The sequence below is a fragment of the Natrix helvetica genome (assembly GCF_964273705.1).
Source record: "Natrix helvetica genome assembly, chromosome: 6".
In the NCBI taxonomy this organism is placed as follows: Eukaryota; Metazoa; Chordata; class Lepidosauria; order Squamata; family Natricidae; genus Natrix; species Natrix helvetica.
Window position 1 is genome coordinate 77452680 of NC_138553.1, and position 19523 is coordinate 77472202.

The 19523-nt window shown below is 46.2% G+C and overlaps 1 protein-coding gene across 3 annotated transcripts; it reads left to right on the top strand.

The window, feature by feature from the left end:
* The first annotated feature begins 122 nt into the window (after positions 1–122).
* Positions 123–19056, top strand: NOBOX (NOBOX oogenesis homeobox). Of its 3 annotated transcripts, none has more exons than XR_014175752.1 (9): positions 123–265; positions 2730–3461; positions 7505–7611; positions 8601–8722; positions 8953–9074; positions 12740–13016; positions 15329–15660; positions 16344–16749; positions 18773–19056. XR_014175752.1 is itself a non-coding variant. In XM_081957982.1 (9 exons), the coding sequence occupies exons 1-9, from the start codon at positions 214–216 to the stop codon at positions 18841–18843; spliced, it is 2160 nt and encodes a 719-aa protein (XP_081814108.1). In that variant the 5' UTR covers positions 123–213; the 3' UTR covers positions 18844–19056. The 3 variants fall into 3 exon arrangements, 2 of the variants coding, with proteins under 2 accessions (XP_081814108.1, XP_081814109.1); XM_081957982.1 differs by having other exon boundaries at positions 16344–16688; XM_081957983.1 differs by having other exon boundaries at positions 15335–15660; positions 16344–16688.
* Positions 19057–19523: the final 467 nt, after the last annotated feature.

Sequence of the window (19523 nt, forward strand, 5' to 3'; positions counted from 1 at the left end):
GCGAGACACCTCCGCCGGCCACCTGCCCCGTTCCAAGCTAACCGGGAGGACGACTCCCCCTCCCCTCCCGACCGAACATCTGGCCGACCAGGTGTCTTTAATGAGGACTCCTGGCTGGTTCATTCCGTCCTCTGGCGCCCCCTGGCTGCGGGGTCGCATCTCGCGGACTTCCCGGAGGCTGCTCCGCGCACGCGGGTCCTAAGCTGGGACGGGATGGCGATGGATGGGCGCGCAGCGCAGCAGCGGCTCTCCCAGCAAGATGCGGGTAACGCGAAGGGCCCCGGGCCCCTCTGCCTCTCTCCCCCCCCCTTTCTGCCCCACGGACCCCCTTTGCTTGCGTGGCTGCTCCACGAAAGGCCGGGGGTGGGTGGGCGAGGGGCGCAGCTGCCTGGCTCCCGGCTGCTGTTGGGGTCTTTCGTCCCCTCAAAGGGTCTTTAAACCCCCATTAGGAAAGGAGACGCAGCTAAGTACCCCCGACCAAGCTTTGCTCCGCCGCAGTAATAGCGTGGGAAAGGGCTCTGCTTTGCAATGGGGAGGGGGTCCCACAAGCCTCACCCCCACGAAATGCTGAAAGCCAGGGGCTGTGGGGTGGACTTTTCCCACACACACACCCCACGGCCCGGTGGGAAGGATCCAGGTAGGGTGGGCTTGCCTTGGGATGGGTGGGTCTCCTGCCTTGTAGGAACCCCCTACCACGCATTCCTCGCAAAGAATGAAGTGGCAACACGACTTGGGGTGGGGGTGGGGGGCTCCCGGAAAAAAAATTGCACCGTGGTTTGTTTGGGATGAAGCCCTGATTAAGCCCAGCCACCGCGTGGGAAGCTCCTGGGTGAGCGAGAAGGCTCAATTCTGGGAAAGGAGCCTTGGATATCTATTTGGTTGTGTTGCAACAAACTGCAAACTTTTAATTTCCTTTCCAGGGGATAAACAAGAACAGGGGTTCCCAAAGGGGTGTGTGTGTGTGTGTGTGTGTGTATTTGCACCCCCTTGGGGGTGTCCAAACTTGAGTTTTAGAAGCTTCAACATGATAGGCTAGGTGTATCATTATAATGTGCAATGATAACACATATCATTATTTATTTTTTTAAAATAATTTTTAGTCAACGTGTTTTTAAAAACATTGAAATCACAGTTTACAGCTTTCTGTTATCGGTATATATATTTTTTCTAATTTCGAATTTTCCATTCTAAGGCCTGTTGTTTTATACATGTGCCTCCTTATTTCATACTTACTCATTTATATAATCTATACAACATTTGCACCTCTGTTACTCTCTAATTATATACCATTTCCTTCTGTTATACTTTCTATGCATTAATTTTACATCTCTTTTCTAGCCAATTATACCACTTATTCCATGTCTTGTAATGCTCTGCTTCCTCTCTATCCCTTAGTTCCATCGTTAATTTATCCATTTCCGTGCATTCTAGCACTTTTTTTTAATGATCTCTGCGTTTGAGGGGAGGTTTTTGTTTTGTTTTATTTTTAAGGGGTGCAAGAATACATCAGAAGTGTTCTAGGGGTACAGAAAAGGTTGGGAACCCTGAACTAGAAGGACGAAGAGCTATTTCTTTTCCTCATCTCTGTACAGAGCCAGAGGGAGGAGGAATAGCACTTAGACTTATATACCGCTGTTTTACAGTGCTTGCTAAGCGGTTTACAGAGTTCCCCCCAAACAATCTGGGTTCGAATCCAAGCCAGGATGCTGGTTGGCCAGAAAAATGTAATCGTTGTATGGAGCTTTTTGTTGCATCGGTTCCCTACAGTTGCATTTTCTCAGTTTTCCCCCTTGCATGGAGTTGCTGCAGTCGTTCTGCAAAAAGTTTCCCTCTTTCAAAGGAAGCATGGGCCTCTGGCATTTGGGGTCTCTGAGACCTGCAAGCCAGAGGAGGTATTCAGCAGGTTCTGACCAGTTCTGGAGAACCGGTAGCGGACATTTTGAGTAGTTCAGAGAACCGGTAAATACCACCTCTGACTGGCCCCGCCCCCATCTATTATCTGCCTCCCGAGTCCCCAGCTGATCGGGAGGGAATGGAGATTTTGCAGTACCCTTCCCCTGGAGTGGGGAGGGAATGGAGATTTTGCAGAATCCTTCCCCTGCAGTGGGGTGGGAATGGAGATTTTGCAGTACCCTTCCCCTGGAGTGGGGAGGGAATGGAGATTTTGCAGAATCCTTCCCCTGCAGTGGGGTGGGAATGGAGATTTTGCCGTATCCTTCCCCTGGAGTGGGGAGGGAATGGGGATTTTACAGTATCCTTCCCCTGGAGTGGAGTGGGAATGGAGATTTTGCAGTATCCTTCCCCTGGAGCGGGGAGGGAATGGAGATTTTGCAGTATCCTTCCCCTGGAGTGTGGAGGGAATGGAGATTTTGTAGTTTCCTTCCCCTGCAGTGGAGTGGGAATGGAGATTTTGCCGTATCCTTCCCCTGGAGTGGGGAGGGAATGGGGATTTTGCAGTATCCTTCCCCTGGAGCGGGGAGGGAATGGAGATTTTGCAGTATCCTTCCCCTGGAGTGGGGAGGGAATGGGGATTTTGCAGTATCCTTCCCCTGCCACACCCACCAAGCCACACCACACCCACGAAGCCACAAATTTGCATTTCACCACTGGTTAATTCTCCTGGTCTTCTGTTCGTCTTCTACTGTCTTTCCACTTTAGAATTTTAAAAAAATAAACTTTTTGGTTGGTTTGCTGGTATGAATGATAACGTAGGATCTTTTCATTATTAGTGTACAAGGTTGAATTTGAGGAGCCAGAAGAGGAAGGAGTGAGAGAGTCACTTCTGTGCACAGAGCAGTTGGTTCCAAATGAAAACCTCGTGAATGAGGTTAGCGCTCAAAGCAGCTCCATGCATCATGCCGCGATCCTCGGTGATCCACTTGGAAAGATCCTGAAAAAAGAAGGGAGCCCTGAAGTTTCAAAGGAGGAAGAGAAAGAAGACGGAGAGTACTATCTAGACCACAAGCCTGAGTCCCCTCTTGCACGGGTGATGTCTTTAGATCCCCATCCATTCGCTTTCTACCAACCTCCCAACCCAAGGGCCAGCTGCGGTGACATGAACGCTGACCCTCCAAGTTCCGAAACTGGACATAACCAAGAACTGGTCTGTCCTTCCATATCAGAAGAAAAAGTAGACTTGGGCAGCTTGAACGGGACCGAAAAGGAGAAGATAAAAAAGAAAGCAAAGAAGATCTTTGTAAGGGCTTCCCAAAATGCTTCGTGTGACGGGATGGAAAAGGAACAAAATCCAGATGTCAACCAGAACCTCAATCCCACACGCAGGTCTGCCAGATGTGCTACAGCCAATAATGTGGGCTCTCCCTCTTTCAGCCTCTGTTCGGTTCTGGTATCCAAAGACAATGCGGCTGGAATTGAGGATCGAGACGATCCCGGTTTGCTAGAAATCTCCAAAGAACCTGCTCCACCAGTTCGGAAGAAAACACGGACTTTCTACAACGCGAGTAAGTTACAAAGAATCAATTGTGACGGGTTTGTATGATTTGGCGCCGCAGGCAGTCCTCGGCGATTGAGCCTGACATTTCGGTTTGCAAAGTGAGATGTTTGTTTTCTTGAATTTCGCCCCGGTTTACAACCTTTCTTGCCACTGTTGTTAAGCGAAGCCCTGCAGTTGATAACTACCGTATTTTTCGGAGTATAAGATGCACCTTTTTCCCCCCAAAAAGAGGGTGAAAATCTGGGCCTGTCTTATACACCGAATACAGCACTTTTGGCCTTCCGAAACCCCGCCCCCTTCACAAAAACGGCCATGCAGAGGGTTTGGGAGTCCTGCAGAGTGCAAAACCTTTTTTTAAAAAATTTACCTCTTCAACATCTTGGTGCGTCTTATACTCCGGTGCATCTTATAGTTCGAAAAATACAGTAAATAACAAAGCGGTGAAGTGACTGTGGCTTCCCCATCAACTCTTACTTGTCAGAAGGTCACAAAAAAGGGATTATTAGTGACCCCAGGATGCTGCAACCATCGTAAATGTGAGTCAGTTGCCAAACTCTGATCACATGACTGCAGTGGTCATAAGTGTGGAAAACGGTCATAAGAGCCGTTGTAATTTTGAATGGTCACTAAATGAGCGGTTGTAAATCGAGGACTATCTGTATTCTCCCATTTAACCAGAAGGTCTTGGAACAAAACCACTGTCCCCTGGTTTCCTTGGGCAGTTTTTGGTTTCTTCTAATTTTTAGGTGGCTCACCAGCTAAGTCACTGAGCTTGTCGATCAGAAAGGTTGTCAGTTCGGCGGTTCAAATCCCTAGCGCCACATAACGGAGTGAGCTCCCGTTACTTGTCCCAGCTTCTGCCAACCTAGCAGTTCAAAAGCACGTAAAAAATGCAAGTAGAAAAATAGGAACCCCCTTTGGTGGGAACGCCTTTGGCGTTTAGTCATACCAGCCACATGACCATGGAGACGTCTTCGGACAGGACTGGCTCTTTGGCTTTAAAACAGAGATGAACACCACCCTCTAGAGTCGGGAACGAGTAGCACATATGAGTGAGGAGAACCTTTAATTTCCAGGTGGGCATATTGAATTTGGAAAGCAGATGAAAACTGGGAATCGGAAGTAGTGTTTGCCTCCTCAAGCCATTAGCAGCCTTTTCAAACAGCTTGAATTTATTTTAATTGCAAAAAAATGATTCATTACCCAGATTCCTGTTCAAAATGATTTCTTTCCAGCCCGTCCTTGACCTTGTAGCTTGGAGAAACCAGCAATCACTCCCAGCCACACAAATTTCCACCCAGGTGGCCAGTAAAAAGGATCTATCTAAAGGAGCTGGAAGACCGAAGGTTATCTCCTCCTCTCAGCTCTTTAAGGCAGGCAGGTCAGGAAACATACCCCTCTAGGATTTCAGAAATACTAAGAATAGAATAGAATAACAGAGCTGGAAGGGACATTGGAGGTCTTCTAGTCCAGCTCCCTGCTTAGGCAGGACACCCTACACCACTTCAGACAAATAGTTATCCAACATCTTAAAAACTTCCAGTGTTGGAGCATTCACAACTTCTGGAAGCAATTTGTTCCTCTGATTAGTTGTTCTAATTGTCAGGAAATTTATTCTCAGTTCTAAGTTGCTTCTCTTCTTGATTAGTTTCCACCCATTGCTTCTTGTTCTACCCTCAGCTGCCTTGGAGAATAGTTTGACTCCCTCTTCTTTGTGGTAGCCCCTGAGATATTGGAAGACTGCTATCATGTCTCCCCTAGTCCTTCTTTTCATTAAACTAGACATGCCCAGTTCCTGCAACCGTTTTTCATGTGTTTTAGCCTCCAGTCTCCCAATCATCTTTGTTGCTCTTCTCTGCACTCTTTCTAGAGTCCCCACATCTTTTTTACATCGTGGAGACCAAAACTGAATGCAGTATTCCAAATGTGGCCTTACCAAGGCCTTATAAAGTGGTATTAACCCTTCACGTGATCTTGATTCTATCCCTCTGTTTATGCAGCCTAGAACTATGTTGGCTTTTTTGGCAGCTGCTGCACATGGCTGGCTCATATTTAAATGGTTGTCCACTAGGACTCCAAGATCCCTCTCACAGTTGCTACTATTGAGCAAGGTACCATCTATACTGTACCTGTGCATTTCGTTTTTCTTGCCTAAATGTAGGACCTTACTCTTTTCACCATTGAATTTCATTTTATTAGATAGTGCCCAATGTTCAAGTTTGTCACAATCCTTCTGTATCTTAAACTTATCTTCTGGAGTGTTGGCTATTCCTGCCAGCTTGGTGTCATCTGCAACTTTATTGTTATAGGGCAGGAATCCCCAAAGTGCGCAACTTTAAGACTTGTGGACTTCAACTCCCAGAATTCCTCACCCAGTTAGTTCTTTCTTCACGCCTTCCTCTTCCCCAGGATTTGTTTACTTTCCCTTAACAATACTTTTAATATTTTACTCCACAAGTCAGAGGGGAGGTGCTCATCTCCATTTCAAAGCCATTGAGACAGCACTGTCTGAAGACATTTCTGTGGTCATGTGGCCAGCGTGATCTCATGGAGTGCTGTTACCTTCCCACCGAAGTGGTACCTATTTATCTACTCGCATATGCATGGTTTCGAAGTGCTAGGTTGACAGGAGCTGAGACGAGGACAGGAACTCACTCCATCCACAATGGCGCTCAGGTCTCGAACCTGAGCTGCCGGCTTTCCAGCTGACAAGTCCAGCATCTTAACACTTGCATTATTCCTTTATCAAGGTTATGTTTTCAAGAGTTGCCCTCTTGGCAGCTTCAGCTGCCCCTCATTATGAGATCTTTGTGCCATGGGGCATAAAGGGAAAGGAAAATATGGCTCTTGGTGAGATATGTGTGTGTGCTTTAATGAATACTAGCCGATAACCCGGCATTGCCGGGGTATTTATTTTTAGGGGGGAAATTTCCAGACCAAACGTAATTTCTAATGTTTGATTTTCCCCCTTATGAGAGCGAGCCTCCTTGTGGAGTACAGTGAAGCCATTTCCATGACAACTCCACTGCGCTGTACAGTAGAAGCCACTTTACAGCAGTACAGTAGAAACCTTTGAAGGCACAACAGGCTGTATCTTAACAGAACACACACCCCAAGGGGTGTTACGGGTGCCTTACCCCCCACAGTATTTGTTTCCAGAGAGTAAGTCATCTGTGTACCAAGTTTGGTTGAAATTGCTCGAGGCTTTCCAGAGTTATGCTGGAACACACACAAACAGATAGATAGATATAGAGATAGATAGATGATAGATAGATGATGATAGATAGATAGATAGATAGATAGATAGATAGATAGATAGATAGATAGATGATAGATGATAGATAGATAGATAGATAGATAGATAGATAGATAGATACATAGATAGATGATAGATAGATAGATAGATAGATAGATAGATAGATAGATAGATAGATGATAGATGATAGATAGAAGATAGAGATAGATAGAGATAGATAGATATAGGGATAGATAGATAGATAGATGATAGATAGATAGATAGATAGATAGATAGATAGATGATAGATAGATAGATGATAGATATTTATTTTATTTATTTATTTATATTTGATGCTTCTAAACCGCCCCCTCTCCCAAAAGGGACTCGATAGATAGATAGATAGATGTAGGTAGGTAGGTAGGAAGGAAGGAAGGAAGGAAAGTAGGTAGGTAGGTAGGTAGATGATAGATAGATAGATAGATAGATGATAGATAGATAGATAGATAGATGATAGATAGATAGATAGATAGATAGATAGATAGATAGATAGATAGATAGATAGATAGATGATAGATAGATGTAGGTAGGTAGGTAGGAAGGTAGGAAGGAAGGAAAGTAGGTAAGTAGGTAGGTAGGTAGATGATAGATAGATACATACATAGATAGATTGATAGATTGATAGATAGATTGATAGATAGCTCTTAACACACACCCCTTTAAAGCTCAGGGGTCTTTCCCTAACTCTCTGATTCCTTTTCTCTTCCTGGTTGCTTTCTCACATTATTTTGTTCCTTGATGGATCTCATTTCCAGAACAGCTACAAGAACTGGAGAAAGCGTTCCAAGAAGACCATTATCCTGACAACGAGATGCGCCGAGAAATTTCTGCTTTGGTTGGTGTGACACCACAGCGCATTATGGTGAGTGGAGCCCCACTGAACAGTAGAAAGATAGAACATTGCTATCCAGAAATGTTGCATCTAACATTTCTGCACAACGAGCCAGAGTTAATCATTCAGAAAGTAAGGATCTCCTCCCATGTTCTTAAAGACACACAACGTCAGTGGAGATAGTCCTCAACTTACAACGATTCATGTAGGGACTGTTCAAAGTTACAACTGAAAAAAGTGCTTTATGGCCATTTTTTCACTCTTAGACCATTGCAGCATCCTCACAGTTACGATGGTGATAAAAACTTGCCACCAGGCCTCAGATTGACAACTTTTGCAGGCTCGTAAAGCTGAGGTAAGATCGCAATCCCAGTTGTGGTTTCACTTTGTGATGGCTTCGCTTAATGACCAAGTTGCTGGTTACCAATTCTGTTCGATAAATGAGGACTACCTGTTTAATTTTAGGCAGGTGTACTAATCCTGCCTCCCTTCCCCTACCCCATATTCAAATAACAGGTAGTCCTCAACTGATGACCACAAGTGAGCCCAACATCTCTGTTGTTGAGTGAGACATTTGTTAAGTGAATCTTGTCCCATTTTACCACTTTTCTTACCACCGTTGTTAAGTGGATCACTGCAGTTGATAAGTTAGTCTCACGGTTGTTAAGTGAATCTGACTTCCCCATTGAATCTCTGCTTGTCAGAAGGTCACAGACAGGGAATCACACAACCTCGGAACTCGGTGACCATCATAAATACGAACCAGTTGCCAAGCGCATAAACTTTTTATCACGTGATCACGAGGAGGCTGCCAAGGTTGTAACTGAAAAGTGGTCATAAGTCAACGTCTACGGTGTCGTCGTACCTTTGAATAGTCACTAAGCAAACTGTTGTAAGTTGAAGGCTACCTGTACAACCCCCGCTGAATCCCCAGCCAACACAGAAGGTTGGATTAAAGGATCCTCCTGTCTGTCTAAGAACTTTCTTTGACGAAAGGTTTCCCCTTTTTTTCCCCCTAGGTGTGGTTCCAGAATCGCCGAGCAAAGTGGAGAAAAATAGAAAAACTGATGGCGAAAAACAATAAGAAATATTCTCTCGCCTCACCAGCTTTACCAGTGGATCCTCAGCAAATGCCACAAGGGTGAGGAGACCTTGCCTCTTACCTTCAGGACGGCTGTTGGCGCTTTCTTAGAAGATTTGAAGAGCTGAGGGGGTCCTTGGTGCTCTCTGAGCTTGGTTGTTTTCTTGCAGACAGTGCATTATCCAAACTAGGCAACATCAGCGGTGCTAATCCAGTGCTAGTGACTAACACTGATGATGTTACCTAGTTGGGTAATGTTTTAACGTCATAATGTTTTCCTTTTCTTACAGCACAACTGTGATGGCTGTGACTCAGCTGTCCGATGTGGCAAACAATCAACCTAACACAGTCACAATGGGTACTGCAAACATAAACTATTCTGGACCGTCCATCCCATTGTCCGCTTCATCAGGTGAGATCTCTTACACCTTTATCAGTGGAGCCGCTCATGTTCTCCTTTCTCTAAAAGGCGGCTTAATCTTTGCTCTTTCCTCATTGCAAGACCACTTCGCAAACCATTGATGTTGAAATATGTGCGGTATAAAACGTCTAGCGTATTCATCATTTAAGGCGTGGGGAGGAGGGCAAATGTGGCAACTTTTAAGACTTGTGGACTTCAATCCCCAGAATTCCCTCAGCCAAGGTGGCTGGCTGGCTGAGGAATTCTGGGAGTTGAAGTCCACAATTCTTAAAGTTTCCTAGGTTTGGAGACTCTTGCTTTAAGGTGGACCTACAGAAAGAACACCTTGATGGCGTGCCCATCAAACAATTATCTGTCCTCACCTCCATTATTTTTCCTCAGGTTTGGATTGGAAGTACCGTATTTTTCAGAGTATAAGACGCACTGGAGTATAAGATGCACCAAGATTTTAAAGAGGCAAATTTAAAAAAAAAGTTTTTGCACTCTGCAGACCTCCCCAAAGTGGCCTGTTTTTCGCAAAAATGGACCCGTTTTTTTTCTTCAAGAAAAAGGGCATGAATAGCCTTTAGGAGGCTTGTAGAGTGCTCTGGGGGGGGGGGGGGCAAAGACGAGCAAAAAAACCACCTCGGAAGGATGGAAGTCTTGAGTCAACCTTGAGGCTGCTGAGATTCGAACTGCCAAATTGCAGGCAGCCGGCAGTCAACAGAAATAGCCTGCAATACTGCATTCTAACCACTGCGTCACCGCGGCTCATAAAAATAATAAAGGCAGGATCTAAATACATACATACATACATACATACATACATACATACATACATACATACATACATACATACATACACTCCAGAGATTGCAGCTGATTTACAACATCACAGCCAGATTATAGTGGAATTCCTTTATCTACAGGGATTCCAGAAATCCTACTTTATTGCAGGGTGTAGCGCGGTGCCTCAGTGTCGATCAGAAAGGTCGCCAGTTCAAATCCCCAGTGCCACGTAATGGAGTGAGCTCCCGTTACTTGTCCCAGCTTCTGCCAACAGGGCAGTTCGAAAGCACGTTAAAAAATGCAAGTAGAAAAATAGGAACCACCTTTGGGGGGAAGGTAATAGTACTCCATGCGCATTTGGCATTTAATCATGCCGGCCACATGATCACGAAGACAGTGGTAGCTCTTCGATTTTTGAAACGGAGATGAACACCGCCCTCTAGAGTCTGGAACGAATAGCACGTATGTGTTAGGGGAATCTTTACCTTTACCTATAACGACAGATGTTTGACAATTCGGCAGAATTTTCGCTTACATGAAACAGAATCGAGGAAAGGCTATCTTGAGTTTCTTTCACACCCTTTCCCAGTGGTCATTTTCTTTCCTCGCTTGACAGCTCATCCATTTCTTCACCAAGATTGCCTCTGCATTCCTTTACACCAGTGTTTCTCAAACTTGGCGACTTTAAGTCCTGTGGACTTCAACTCCCAGAATTCCCCAGCCAGCTATGCTATGCTGGCTGGGGGATTCTGGGAGTTGAAGTCCACAGGACTTAAAGTCGCCAAGTTTGAGAAACACTGCTTTACACCACCAGGAAAACGTAGGCTTAGATATCCATCCCAAAAAAGGCAGCGCTGAGCAGCTTTGTAGGAGATAACCAACACTTTGAATTGGACCTTGAAACCTTCACTGAAGCAGCTATAAAAATGAGTATTATTTCCCAGTGACAGAATCCATCCATGAAACTAGCTTGGTGGTCATGTTAAAAAAACAGCTGCAACTTCTGGATTGTATGCATGTATGTATTTATATCAGTGGTGGAATTAAAAAAAATTACTACCAGTTCTGTGGGTGTGGCTTGGTGGGCATGGCAAGGGAAGGATACTGCAAAATCCCCATTCCCTCCCCACTCCAGGGGAAGGATACTGTAAAATCTCGATTCCTTCCCACTCCAGGGGAAGGATACTGCAAAATCTCCATTCCCTCCCCACTCCAGGGGAAGGATACTGTAAAATCTCCATTCCCTCCCCACTCCAGGGGAAGGATACTGTAAAATCTCCATTCCCTCCCCACTTCAGGGGAAGGATACTGTAAAATCTACATTCCCTCCCCACTCCAGGGGAAGGATACTGCAAAGTCTCCATTCCCTTCCCATTCCAGGGGAAGAATACTGTAAAATCCCCATTTCCTCCCGATCAGCTGGGACTCGGGAGGCAGAGAATAAATAGGTGTGGGGCCAGTCAGAGGTGGTATTTATTGGTTCTCCGAACTACTCAAAATTTCCGCTACTGGTTCTCCAGAACTGGTCAGAACCTGCTGAATACCATCTCTGATTAAATATCCTGCCTTCATTATTTTTATAAATAAGTTAAGATGGAGAATATACCAAACGCTCTTTCCTCCTGCTGTTTTCCCCAAAATAACCAAAAGTCAACCACACCCAGTGTCAGAGACACATCTAGATGAGCTTTCTTAAGTTTTTCAGGTTCTTCAAGCCAAAGGAAATGAGGACTCTGCATTCTGACAGTAATAATAGATCAAACCATGAGATGGCACCATAAGACAATATCTTCTCTCTTAATGGTGGCTAAGATTCCTATCCCACCTTTAATCTGCCAGTAAATAAACAGAAAAAAGGAAGGCAGATGTGCAATATTTTTTCTTTACGTTTTCCCTATGGGTCTCAAGCTTTCTTGCAAAATAAAAATGAGAGATGGGAGGTTGAAAACCATAGCTTGCTTTGACTGTTTTCAAATGGAGATATCCTTCGTTTAGATAATAATGTTCAGATTTTGGATAGGGAAGCAGCGAAACATTTCAAAGCTAAAAGAAAAGAAAAGTCCAGTTGCTATGACTTAGTAAGACCCCACCTAGAGTACTGCATCCAGTTTTGGTCACCACACTATACAAAATATGTTGTGACTCTAGAAAGAGTGCAGAGAAGAGCAACCAAGATGATGAGGGGGACTGGAGGCCAAAACATACAATGAACAGTTGCAGGAACTGGGCATGGCTATTCTAGAGAAGAGAAGGATCGGGGGAGACATGATAGCAGTGTTCCAATATTTGAGGGGCTGCCCCAGAGAGGAGGAGGGGGTCAAGCTATTTTCCAAAGCACCTGAAGGCCAGAGAAGGAATAATGGATGGAAACTGAACAAGGAGAGATTCAACCTGGAAATAAGGAGGAATTTTCTGACAGTGAGAGCAATCAACCCATGGAAGAGAAGTTGCCTTCAGAAGTTGTGGGAGCTTCATCACTGGAGGCTTTCAAGAAGAGACTGGACTGTCAGAAATGGTGTAGGGTCTCCTGCTTGGGTGGGGGATTGGACTAGATGACCTACAAGGGCCCTTCCAACTCTGTTAATCTGACTCAAGTTCAAAGCACTTGCTTTTCCTCCTCCAGTTGAAAAGGCAGCCATTGGCCCACTTTATCTCTCTAACCTGAAAGCTTCTGTTGAGCCCGAGTCCTCTGTTGACTTCTTAACACTTGGGCCGCTTCATATTTTCCTTGATCCTCCAGAAACGAGTCTTCCATGACCGGAATGACGTGTATCTGGGAAGCGGTGGTGCAAGATATCTTTCAAGATTCCTTTCCTGCCAAACAATTGCTGGGCACTCTCGGTCTTTCCATTTGTCTTTCATCTCCCTCCGTTCTTCTTCCTTCGCAGTTGCCTCGGTTCCCGGCAAGACGAGCTGTTATGACTCCATCCAGGCCAAAGGCTCCACCTCTCAGGGCTGCTTGGGGTCCCTCCGGGAAGAGCTCTTTCCTGCTATTCCAAGCCCTCCGCCCATTCGCAGAACCAACCTTCCCCTCAACGTGGCCTTCAACCCCAACCACCACCTCGTTCCGTTGATGCTGGATGATAGCCTGGCCAGTGAATGCAGCCCTTCCAGCCAAGAGAGTAGCTCCAGCGACGCCGTGACCTACAGCGTCCAGAGTCAAAGGTAAGCACGTGGCCCAGAGCAGGGAAAAAGAAGTCACTTGGCCACTTTGCAGTAGAAATCACATCTAGAAAGCACACCCAGATAACGGATTCAGCAGGATTCATTAACTTCTTTCTATACATAATAACACATGAACAATTGTACAATACCAACAGCAGATTCTTCCAACGTGGTAGCAGTTACAAGCAAGCACAAGGCAGAGGAGAGCAGACTAGTTTTTGTTTCAGTTCTCAGCACAGACTCAGAAGTTAAGCCACACCCAGACTCCAAACTCTTTCAGCTCCCATTGGCTGACCTTGTTACCATGTCTCTGCCAGTTCATGAATATTCTGACACTTAGTCCCCAGGGAGCAATAATGATCCATCACCAGAAAAGAAAAGGGATTACATTCCATTGTTTCCGGCTCTCTTCTTTGGAATTCGGACCCAAATGGGTCACAGGCCTTTCTTATCTAAAAGATGCATCGGGCAGTCTGAAATACAGATAGTTCTTGACTTATGACCGATCATTTAAAGATCCTTGCATAAAGAGTTGTAAAATCAGATCTGGTCACACGGTAACCCAGTTAACAAGCAGCATGATTAAGTGAACTTTGCCTCATTTTATGTCCTTTCTGGTCATGGTTGTTAAGTGAATCATTGCAGTTGTTAAGTGAGTCACGTGGTTGTTAAATGAATCTGGATTCCCCATTGACCTTGCTGGTCAGAAAGTCCCAAAATGCTCACATTAGGACACTGCATTGTAAAAGCATGCCAATTGCCCAGCGTCTATTGTGGCCCATCAGTAGCCGAGTCAGACAGTGAGGAGGTTGGGGAGGAGCATGGGCCAGTCATGGAGTCTGCCAAAGGCTCGGATGAGGGCTCTGTGTCGGAGGCAGAGAGGGGGCTGAGGCCGTCTGGTAGTACTCAGCTGCCTTCGGAGCTAGATAGCAGTGAGGCAGAGGAACAGTTGGAGCCTGTTCCCAGTGTGCGCATGCGCAGAGCTGCCAAGACAAAATCAGAGTAGACTTGGGAGTAAAGTCACAGGTGGAAGGTGATTGGCCGTTCCCCTAGGAAATAAAAGAGGAGCGAAAGGGGAGCGGGCTTTTGCAGGAAACAATTTGTTCGTTCATTCGTTACATTCATTTCAGGAGTGTGAAGATCTGTCCCTGAATCTCCGAGACTCTGTGCCCAGTCTTTCCTTGCACAGCATTGTGTTTGTAAAATATTGACATGGCAGCTTTCCAAGATAGATAAGGTCTGTGGTCATAAATCCACCTTTGAAAGATTGTTTACCAGGCCTTGGCTGAATGTGAATGAGAGGAATTCACATTCGTTTAATAAAAGGGGTTTTGTCAGGACCAGGACTCTGCCTCGTGCTTTTTGGGGAAGCCTCGGTCAGGACAGCATCCGAATTTCGATCCCGTGATCATGGGGATGGTCATATAAGTGTGACAAAGCGAAGTCAATAGGGAAGCCTGATTCACTTAACAACCGCAACGAGTCACTGAACAAACTGTGGCAAGAAAACTCGTAAAATGGGGCCAAAGCTGCTGAATGGATTTCTCACTCGGCAACGTAAATTGTGGGCTCAGATGTCACTCTTCAGTTCCTTTGAATGGTCACTAAGTCAATAGTTGTAAGTTGAGGGCAACCTGCATTGGAGAGTTCTTTGAAATAGCCTCAGTAATGTTATATGATGATATATGGTAGGGATGTCAAACTCAATTTCATTGAGGGCCACATCAGGGTTGTGTTCGACCTTGTGGGGGGCGGTGTGGGCGTGGCTGGTGTGGGCGTGGCCAGCTGAATGTCACTCTTGTCACGGGGCACCTGTGATGGCCGAGGGCTAAGGCAGGACTTCACTCAGACCCTTCCTCGCTCTCATTATAATTTTCCTTCCTTCCTTCCTCTCTCCCTCCCTCTCTCCCTTCCTCCTTCTTTCTCCTTCCTTCTCCCTTCCCCTCGTTCCTTATTTTTCCTTCCTTGATCTCTTCCTGTCTTTCCTTCTTTTTCTTTTTCTTTCCTTGTTCCCTTTCTCCTTCTCTGTCCCTTCTTACATGCTCAAATGCAAAAGGGGAAAACATTTCTCCTTTTAGTTTGTTTTGATAGCCCTCGGCCAGCGAAAACGAACTCCTCTGGGCCATGTTTTCGCTGGCAGAGGCACCGTCGGCCAATCCTTTGCTGTTTCCGGGGTGGCCCTTGGGCCAGATCTAAGCACCTCGTGGACCCGATCCGGCCCACAGGTTTGTGTTTGACACCTCTGATATAAGGACTCATCAGTAGTCCTGCTTCTAAACAACAACCAGTGAATTTCTTTCTTTCTTCTTGAGCACCAGTTCTCCTATGGACTGCAATTACCCTGAGCAACTGGAGCCTACAATCAACCTCGAAGCCCCCTATTTCCACCCAAATAGCCATCCTGGTATGCAACCGCACGGCCAGTATTCCCAACACGAGATGCCTCACTTCCCAATCCATCTTTCTGGCAACACCTTGCCCAGTGTCCGACTCACAACGGCTACACCCAGTAAGTCCACAACATTTTTCTCGCTACCTGGCAGTAATGGACTTGTGACCTATGGAGCAGCTGAGTGTCCTCAAGGTTTCCTACAGAATCACATAGGAACTCACCTCCTACTACAGCCATCAGCTGGGAGTTCAGGTGAGTACCTCCTAAATGAAGGTCTATCCAGTATTGGGAATTCTTCCTCAAGGGTGGGGAAAAGGCAAACAAAGGCCTTTTCTTGGTGTTGCAGGTACCCCTCAAGCTAACAAGTGCAAGTGAGCCCAAAATGTATTGTTGCTGAGTGAAAAATTGGTTAAGTGAGATTTGCCCCATTTTACAACTGTGGCTGAGATTCTGAGTTTGTCGATCAGTGAGGTCGGCGGTTCGAATCCCTACCGCCGTGTAACGGAATGAGCTCCCGTTGCTTGTCCCAGCTTCTGCCAACCTAGCAGTTCGAAAGGACGTAAAAAATGCAAGTAGAAAAATAGGAAACACTTTTGGTGGGAAAGGAACAGCGTTCTGTGCGCCTTCGGCGTTGAGTCATGCCGGCCACATGACCACGGAGACATCTTCAGATAGCACTGGCTCTTCGGCTTTGAAATGGAGATGAGCTCCGCCCCCTAGAGGCAGGAATGACTAGCACATACTCGTGCCGTTCTTCACTTAGCAAGGAAAAGTGGGGCAAAACTCCCTTAACTGTCTCACTTAGCAACAGAAATATCAGGTCGTAAGCCGAGGACCACCTGTGCCATTAGTTAGAATTGTTTCTGGGCTAGTTGAATGTTGTTAGTGCTTGGGAGCAGACTAACGTGAAGATTCTCTCTTCCTCCTTTCTTTAGGCTACATCCCTGCTTTCCAAGCTTTCCCGTGGAATGAATTTTCCATGCAAGGACCATCCTTCACCCACTCCTTCTCTTCCACGATACCATTTTCTGGCTTGGCGACGATTGGTGGGGGCTCTGCCCAGCAGGCCCCCTTTGCCCCGAACCAGACATTGCCTGCCAGCTCCTGCCTCCTCCAGCTGCCAAAGGCCCCTGGGCCTGGTGCCACCTTGTTGTTTACCACCAAGCCACTGGTGCCAACCAATCCAGAACCCCCGTCTCAGCCACTGCCCAAGATGCTGGCAGAAGAGGCCTCCAATCCTGCCGATGGTCTTCGGGAGATGGAGAGGGTGTCGCTGCCAGGTTGGTGCTGAAGATGCTCCCCTTGCTGTGTCTGGTCAAAATAAGGACAGTCAGAATTTGGGTGCGTTCTTCCAGAAAAGAAGCCTTAAAGAGGAGAGCATTGGGGGGAACCAAAGCTGCTACTCTGACAGAAACTAAAATAATGGAAGGGACCTTGGAGGTCTTCTAGGCCGACTTCCTGCTCTACACACCTGAGTACAGGAAACCAGTGCGTATGCACCAGCGGTGGGTTCTGACTTCTTCTACTGCTGGTTCGCTCAGGGATGCGCTTGATGCGCACTATGCATGCATGCGCAGTAAGTAAAAAAGATTCTGCGCATGCACAGAAGCAAAAAACCAATGGCGCCACTGATAGAACCGGTTCAGGGGTGTGGCCAGCTGAGTTGCTACCTACTTGGCCGAACTGGTCTGAACCGGTAGGAACCCACCTCTGGTATCCGCACGCTGGCCAGCTGGTCTTCATATGCACTGGAAACCAGAAGACCAGCTGGCTGGCATGCATGCGCAGGGAATATCAGGAAAGCCTCCAGTCATGGAGCCCTGACAACTTCTGGAGGCAAGTTGTTCCACTGATTAATAATTCTCACTGTCAGGAAGTTCCTTAGTTCTAGGTTGCTTCTGTCCTTGATTAAGTTTCCACCCATTGCTTCTTGTCCTGCCCACAGGTGCCTTGGAGAATAGTTTGACTCCCTCTTCTTTGTGGCAACCCCTGAGATATTGGAAGGACCCCTAGTCCTTCTTCTCATTAAACTAGACATACCCAGTTCCTGCAGCCGTTCTTCATATGTTTATAATGTAATGTTTATAACATAAGCAAAGACTTCCTTTGGGGGCTGTGCCAACTCCATCGTCTTGCTACTTTGGTCCCTTAGTTGGTCTTTCAGGACTCCACCCCCCCCCAAAAAAATGACCCCAAACCACCATTTCGATTGCCTGCCCATTCCTTGGGGCTGGTTCCTTTATTGCAAGGTTGTTGGAACGATGGCTCTTTTATGACTTGGCGGGCTTCAACTCCCAGAATGCATGGCTCAGGAATTCTGGGAGTTGAAGTCCACAAGTTGTAAAAGGGCCATCGTTCCCCACCCCTGCTTCACTGCAATAGAAGATGGATAACAAGGGCGCATGGGACACGGAGGTGGTATTCAGCCAGTTCTGATCGGTTCTGACGAACCGGTAGAGGAACTTTTGAGTAGTTCAGAGAACCGAAAAATACTGCCTCTTGCTGGCTCCACCCCCATCTATTCGCTGCCTCTCGAGTCCCAGCTGATTGGCTGGGTCTTCTGTTGCCCTGCACAGGGGAATGGAGCTGGAGAGCAGGTTAGTGGGATGGGGAGGGAATGGAGATTTTACAGTATCCTTCCCCCAGGATTGGGGGGGAGGATGGAGACTTTGCAGTATTCTTTCCCAGGAGTGGGGAGGGAATGGGGATTTGAAAGTATCCTTCTCCCAGGAGTGAGGAAGGAATGGGGATTTTGCAGTATCCTTCCCCCAGGATTGGAGGGGGGGGGGTAGAGACTTTGCAGTATCCTTCCCCAGGAGTGGGGAGGAAATGGGAATTTTACAGTATCCTTCCCCTGGAGTGTGGAGGGAATGGAGATTTTACAGTATCTTTCCCCCAGGATTGGGGAGGGGAATGGAGATTTTGCAGTATCTTCCCCCTGGATTGGGGGGAGGAATGTGGATTTTACAGTAGCCTTGCCCTGGAGTGGGGAGGGAATGAAGATTTTGCAGTATCCTTCCCCAGGATTGGGGGGGAGGAATGTGTATTTTACAGTATCCTTCCCTTGGAGTGGGGAGGGAATTGAGATTTTGCAGTATCCTTCCCCTGCCAAGCCCACCAAACCACTCCACACTCACAGAACCGGTAGGAAAAAGTTTTTGAATCCCACCACTGACGGGACATCTTGTGTTGCAATGCCCAAGGAGGACACCAAATAGAGGGTTTTGTAGACAACCCAAGCATCAGATAAGGTCCTCCATGTCCAACCTCCGTTTGATTGCACATTGCTGTTCAACTCTCTTCCCTCAACCCAGACGATTCCTTCACGAGACTGACCTGACTCACTGATCTTTATCCTTTTCAGATTTCTTGGAAGACAGCAACACCCGACTAAATTTTTCTCCTCGCCAGGCGGGAGATGAAAAAACAGCCTGATTATCGTTAAGCTTTTCTTGGCAAGATCAACAGAAACATGATATAGCATTGAACGTAAGCCTCTTGGAAATCCCAACAGAAGGAGAATGCCCAGTACAATCACTACAGGACGTATTCTTATTGTTGCTGCTACTATTATTATTTATTCTCGTTGTTGCACTTATCTGCTGAGATAAATAAGCAGTAATAAAGCAAATCTCATTCTTTCCTTTACCCGCAAGTATTATTTACACGCCGTTCTTCCTAAGGGCTTTTAGACCCTGATGTGCAATAACATTTCCAAAGGGCATAGTCAGTTCAGTTTAGTTTATTGCAGTAATAGACCAGAACAAATAAAAGCACTCCCTAAATGTACAATTAAAAATGCTAGTATAAAATAATAACAACTAAAATCTATGATAAAATCCAGTCTGTCAATTATACATGGTCTAACTATGCTAAAATTAAAATCCATAAACTGTGTGGCCCCTAGCCTTTAATAGTAAAAGGGAAAGGAATAAGCAGTGCAAAGGTTTTGCCACATTTGTTGTACAAAATAACTATGGTGTATTAAGACACTTATCTCCGACAGAACCGCAGTGCTTCTTGCGCAGAATCTAGCCACATGCCCTGTACTTAGGATGGTTCGTCCTTCAGCAGCCAATTGGAGATAAGCAATGTTGGAACGGCTAGGATACCTA

Bases quoted from the DNA above. Each gene is read 5' to 3' on its own strand.
- NOBOX (XM_081957982.1), top strand. From the start codon at position 214: ATGGCGATGGATGGGCGCGCAGCGCAGCAGCGGCTCTCCCAGCAAGAT. The intron at 9,075-12,739 runs GTGAGATCTCTT...CTTCCTTCGCAG, and splicing joins CCCATTGTCCGCTTCATCAG to TTGCCTCGGTTCCCGGCAAG. The intron at 13,017-15,328 runs GTAAGCACGTGG...TTTCTTCTTGAG, and splicing joins TACAGCGTCCAGAGTCAAAG to CACCAGTTCTCCTATGGACT.